Genomic DNA, 5,448 nt, shown 5'->3' with positions numbered 1-5,448 from the left:
AATGCATTGAGCAGTCAACAACGTTGCTTGGTCAGTTGCCCATAACAACGGACGCGCACTTGCTTGACAGCCTCGTTATGAAAATGACCTTGGCCCCATCAAATATGGCGACCAGAGTGGTGCCCTTTTCGAAATTACTCATAAATATTACATCAGTACGAACAAATGAACGCAACGTTTTCATCATAAGGCGGTTCTGCAGGTAGGCTATATAAGTTAGATGTGAGAAGTGTCTAATTTTTCGGTGAACACTTGCACTGTCGACCTAGAATTTGGCAAAATGAGCCTTACGATTTGCCAATGCAATGCTTTTGTATCACCGGATGGTGCTGCCACCTGTTGTTCGATTCACTATTCATTTCTTCATCCTATTGCTTTTGGCATTCTTTGAATGATGTGATAAATCCCTCTACTCTATTTGGCGCAGAATGTTGAGATCAAATTGTAAACAAACTTCTTTCTTCACTCACAGTCACCCTGTCACTGAGGCCGAGGGCGAGGCAATATATACAGTGTCACTCAGTGTTCTCCACAGGGTTTTCTCAAGGTAGGGTGGTACCCTTGATCTCGATCCACCTCAACATCTGTTACATACCTATAAAATATGTGCACAAGTCAAGGTGTTGAATACTGCCCCAAAAATACCAAACACAGATTTGCCTTAGGGATCTTATGAAATGTGTAACATACTACAGTGTAAGGCCATCATGATCCAAGAAGAAACAATTTAAGTAGTTCATACTTCTAGTTGGATGTCACTGCATCAAGGCACATGACATGCATGCACTTTGATTATACAACCAATCTTGTTTCATGGCACTTGATAAATTGGTGATGGGCCAAATAGACTTCAACCTCATTTGCATGTACAACCTCATATGCATAGAAACTGTCGACCTTATTTTAAGATTTATCAAATCACTGTGTAATACAATAATACACTTGTTAAACTTTTAGCAGTCTTATGTTGTTCTGATCTGATTGTGATAACATCCAGTGATTTGATGTGTCATGTATTACAGTATTTACACTCATTGTAAGTTATTTTCTAGAACACCTACCGTACTATATAATCCTATTGTGCCATCTGGCATTTCTGCCCCTAGGCTTACATGTAGGTCAGTATGATATGGGAGCAAAAGGGATGACATAAAAATTGAGCCAGTTGTGTCTTGCTCACATCTGCTCCTGCTGCTTGTGCCAGTTGTGGTCTAAAACTTGCGAAAAACTTTTGTGCAATTTGAAGAATGATTTGTGTTTGTATTGTTGGCTTATCGACTCTTCTCTTCCTCATTTTGGCATTCAGGAATTTCTCCAACCGATTCTCAAGCTCGACCAATCCGTATACTCCTGCAGTGACGGCCATGACAGATTCTGAACAGATTTCTGCAAGGCAAGTGCGACGGGTTGGGTCGTGGCTCGGACTCCTGACTCCCTGTTTTGCTGTTTCAGGCAAGCAGATAAAAGTTCTGAAGGAACCAGCAGAGTTTTATGACACGCTGAAGGTAAGTTTAGAGCATAAACTGCCATTGTTCAAAGACAGTCATTTTGAATTCAGTTTCCTGTTATGTCTACCAGAAGATCAATTCCATGGGTGTCCTCCCCCACCAACGTCATTGAAAAAGATCTCATGTCATTCACTCAATGATTGTCAACTCTTATGATAGCCACCATAATTGCTGAAATGATGTTTTTCTCATGCAGAACAATGCTGCTACTGCCAAAAAGAGAATCTGCCTGGCATCACTTTATCTTGGAACTGGGAATCTCGAGCAGGGATTGGTAAGTCTTCATTATTATATCACGTGATTCAAAAATACCAAGTATAGATTTGGCTTATGCTCAGACCTGCTGCGGCAGAAGAACCGGTAATTCTGCTTGTGAAATTGTTAGGTAATCATTCTTTCCTGAGGCACAGGATCATGAACCAGCTTTCTATTAACATTGTCAGTCTGTCTCTGACTGATGAAAAGGAGTCTCTTTAACCATGTTTTATAATGTTAAGGATTTGGTAGTGCAAAGGACCCAGACTTAAGCACGAAATTTGATTGAAATAACAATGTTTCAGTGAATTCTCCATTTCAAATAAAACAATAAAAAACTTAGTCTAACTTTCATTCAGTACAATTCTTTATCCCCTGATTTTACTTTTTCAGGTGGATTCTGTAAGGGAGGCTCTAACAAATGCCTCAAATTCACCTGACTTTAAAGTGACCATACTCCTTGACTATACCAGAGGTTCAAGGGGCGATCCCTGCTCTCGCACGTTGCTGCTACCCCTGTTGGAAGAGTTCCCAGATCAAGTTCAGGTGGCGCTCTATCACACGCCAGATCTGAGAGGAGTGTTAAAGAAACTCTTACCTGATCGTTTCAACGAGACAATCGGACTGTCACATCTAAAAGTTTATCTCTTTGATGACACTCTCATTATGAGTGGGTAAGTAAACTGCATTGACCATAACGAATCTTATGATGTTCTTGGTTTTAGACTTTGTATAGTCAGCAGCAGGAAGAAATGGTGTCATCTTCTTCTTCTTCTTCTTCAGCGTTCGCTCTGCACTTGGAGGGGTCATTCTCCTAGGAGTAATCCTCCTCCAAGGCGGGATGAGCGTATCCTGCGTGCCACTACGGTTAGGCGCCAATTGGGTTTATTGGCCTAGTGGTCCGACTTTGGCGAGAGAGATAGAGTCCACGCAAGCTACTCATGTTTCTCACTTGGTGGGGTCTTAGCTTGCCCTGGCATAGAAATGGTGTCATCAAGTTAATGTCATAAACTAAAACAGATGTGACGTCACACCATTTCCTTCATCTGTTGACAATATTGCATTGACATTTTTTCATGTCATCACCACTATTATGGTGACACGACATCACTGTCTAAGCTCTGGTCAATGACATTCATTATTGTAAGCTTCCATTCTTTTCAGTTGCAACCTGAGTGAATCATATTTTACCAATCGTCAAGATCGTTACATCCTCATCAGAGATTGTCCAGAACTTGCCAATTTCTTCCACGGGATTGTGGATTGTATTTCATCAATCTCCTTCCAAGTAGACCAAGACAACAAACTTCATCTACATGAGGATATGGACCATCCATTTGAAGGTATCCTCTCTTGACTTTTCGGTGACACAATAGTTTTTTCATCTGGTTTGAGCACCATAAATTAAATTTGCTGACTCTTCATTTAATTGCGATCACAAAGTCTGACTTGGAAATCGCAATGCACATTTGTGGTTAAGGTATTTTCACTGCATTGTGGTGGGAAGTGCTAGTATATCGAAGTCAGAAATTACTCACAACTTGAAGACCAGCGAGTCATTTTCCCATGTGGAATGGGGAAACCCAACTGAAACTGATGATATTGTGCACAGAATCACCTCAGAGTAGGGGCTGATCCTAGATTTAACCTCCCTACACACACTTCTATTTCAGGACCAGATGGTGGTGCCAGCTTCAGGGCCACAGCGCGACAGCGGATAATGGACATATTTCCGGATTCGTGCCTTTCTTTCAACGTGGACAATCTTACAAAACGTGACATGATTAATGATCTGGTGTCTCAAGCAGATGACATGCCCGTCGAAAACTGTTGTGATGAAAGTGAAAAAGACACTCTGATTTACCCGTTGATTCAGATGGGACCTTTAGGGATACGTTGTGATGAAATAGCTACAAAAGTGTTTTTACGGACTGCGAAGAAAGGATCACGTGTTTGCCTTGCGTCTGGTTATTTCAATCTGACTGATGACTACAAAGATATGATAGTGAAATCTTCTCTAGCAGATTATGATGTGCTTTTTGCTTCACCCGAGGTAAGTTTTTCTGTTGGGTTGGTACGTGTTCTCACAATCTTCTTCATCTTCAGTCTTCTTACGATATTTCAGTCTGGCGTCATGATGCAATGCACTTCAATGCATTACACAATGCATTGCAATGCATTATTTCCGTGAACAACTCCACAGTAAGCTGTAGCATACCAAATAACAGCGACGAATATCCTATAGTGAAGTGGTTAAGGTGACTGTGCTGTCATTCCGCCAAAAGACGAAAATTAACCAAAATGTTTCTTTCAATAGGTGAATAGTTTTTATGGTGCCCCTGGTATTGCTGGTGCTGTTCCTGCTGTCTACATCCAAATAGCCAAAGAATTCTACAATCAAGTCATTGGTTGTGGTGCCGAGAACCGGATCAGTTTGTTTGAATACTTCAGAGACAAATGGACATTCCACGGTAAAGGTCTCTGGTACTACCTCCCAGGACAGTCACTGCCTTGCCTAACATTACTCGGATCACCCAATTTTGGTAAGAGATTTTCTTTTTTCTGTCTTCTCCAGAGAAATTGGTATCTACAGCTTTAAGCACAAGCTATAAAGCCCAGATTTGTTTCCTTCCAGGTTATCGGTCCGTCAACAGAGATCTGGAGGCTCAAATAGCTGTGGTAACAAGGAACAAAGAGCTTCAGGAACAATTGCACGAGGTAGAGTTTTCTTCTGTGTTCTCTCTTGTCTTATTTTGTTGTGGAGGAGCTGCAGTAGTGTATTGGCTCGGGTCTCCGACTATAGTAATTGGGGACAAAAAGTCTGTTACGATTTTTATACAATGACAGTGTTCAGTTCTGTATCAGTCTTCATCTTTTCTATTTTTAGGAGAAAGAAAGACTTTACAAGAGGTCGACCAAGGCAGATGATAGGTTATTTGCCCGGATAGACCGACAGATTCCGCTATGGGTACAATGGCTTACTCCGCACATTAAAAACTTTTTCTAGTCACGAGAAAGTCCAAAGACAGTTTGCATGTAATGCAATATGTAATATGTTTAAGTGAAAGCACTGTGATTTCCCGCGCCCTTCTCTTATATAGGCCTATACATTTCTCAAACAATCTTTCCTAAAATCGACTAGGGAGTTTATTGTATTGTACTTTGTAGTGATACTTAACTGGCCCAGATGAACAAATTGCTTTAAGGAATGATTCATTGGATTAATAGCATTGTGTGAATGACTTTTTGAACATCTCTACTGTACATACAATGTTTATTTATTTTGTCTTTTATAAAATACAAATATTGTTGCTCACATCGTTTGTTAATATTTGGCTTTTACTGAAGTCTTGTTGATATTTGCTGTAACATCATTTCCCTGCTGCAGTCAGATGTAGAATATCTTGCTTTTGTTGAAGCAAAGTAGTTGGTCAAATGGCAACTACCGTATAACAGCTATTCTTCCTCGGTGATATCAAGCCTTCAAGCCTGGTAGCTTCTTTGGGTGCCTCCCCCTTCCAATTACTGGTATTGCCATGGTTGAAAAGTCTTTTGTCTTGATAGGGAATCCCCTCTAGCATTAAACTCTTAATCCCAATCCTTCTCATTTCACGTCTTGAGACAATGAAATAGCAAGAGGAAGTCATCAATTGCAATCTTGGATCTGGTTGTTCTGGTCTGAAGA

At 40.7% G+C, this 5,448-nt stretch overlaps 1 protein-coding gene across 3 annotated transcripts; it reads left to right on the top strand.

Moving 5' to 3' along the window:
• The first annotated feature begins 103 nt into the window (after positions 1-103).
• LOC135497914 (CDP-diacylglycerol--glycerol-3-phosphate 3-phosphatidyltransferase, mitochondrial-like) lies at positions 104-5,073 on the top strand. Of its 3 annotated transcripts, XM_064787934.1 has the most exons (10): positions 104-202; positions 473-547; positions 1,307-1,505; positions 1,705-1,782; positions 2,157-2,437; positions 2,928-3,106; positions 3,437-3,816; positions 4,081-4,306; positions 4,399-4,481; positions 4,651-5,073. In XM_064787934.1, exons 1-10 carry the CDS (start codon positions 105-107, stop codon positions 4,768-4,770), a joined length of 1,719 nt encoding a protein of 572 aa, XP_064644004.1. In that variant the 5' UTR covers position 104; the 3' UTR covers positions 4,771-5,073. The 3 variants fall into 3 exon arrangements, with proteins under 3 accessions (XP_064644004.1, XP_064644012.1, XP_064644020.1); XM_064787942.1 differs by lacking the exon at positions 473-547; XM_064787950.1 differs by lacking the exons at positions 104-202; positions 473-547 and adding an exon at positions 563-1,036.
• The last annotated feature ends 375 nt before the right edge of the window (positions 5,074-5,448 follow it).

Source organism: Lineus longissimus, chromosome 1, assembly GCF_910592395.1.
Source record: "Lineus longissimus chromosome 1, tnLinLong1.2, whole genome shotgun sequence".
NCBI classification, from domain to species: Eukaryota; Metazoa; Nemertea; class Pilidiophora; order Heteronemertea; family Lineidae; genus Lineus; species Lineus longissimus.
The sequence above is the reverse complement of the archived record's forward strand: the minus strand, read 5'-3'. Positions and strand labels throughout refer to the sequence as shown.

Coding starts and splice junctions, on each gene's coding strand:
- LOC135497914 (XM_064787934.1), top strand. CDS start 105: ATGGCGACCAGAGTGGTGCCCTTTTCGAAATTACTCATAAATATTACA. Junction 548..1,306: donor CTCCACAGGGTTTTCTCAAG/GTAGGGTGGTAC, acceptor TTTGGCATTCAG/GAATTTCTCCAACCGATTCT. Junction 4,307..4,398: donor ACTCGGATCACCCAATTTTG/GTAAGAGATTTT, acceptor GTTTCCTTCCAG/GTTATCGGTCCGTCAACAGA.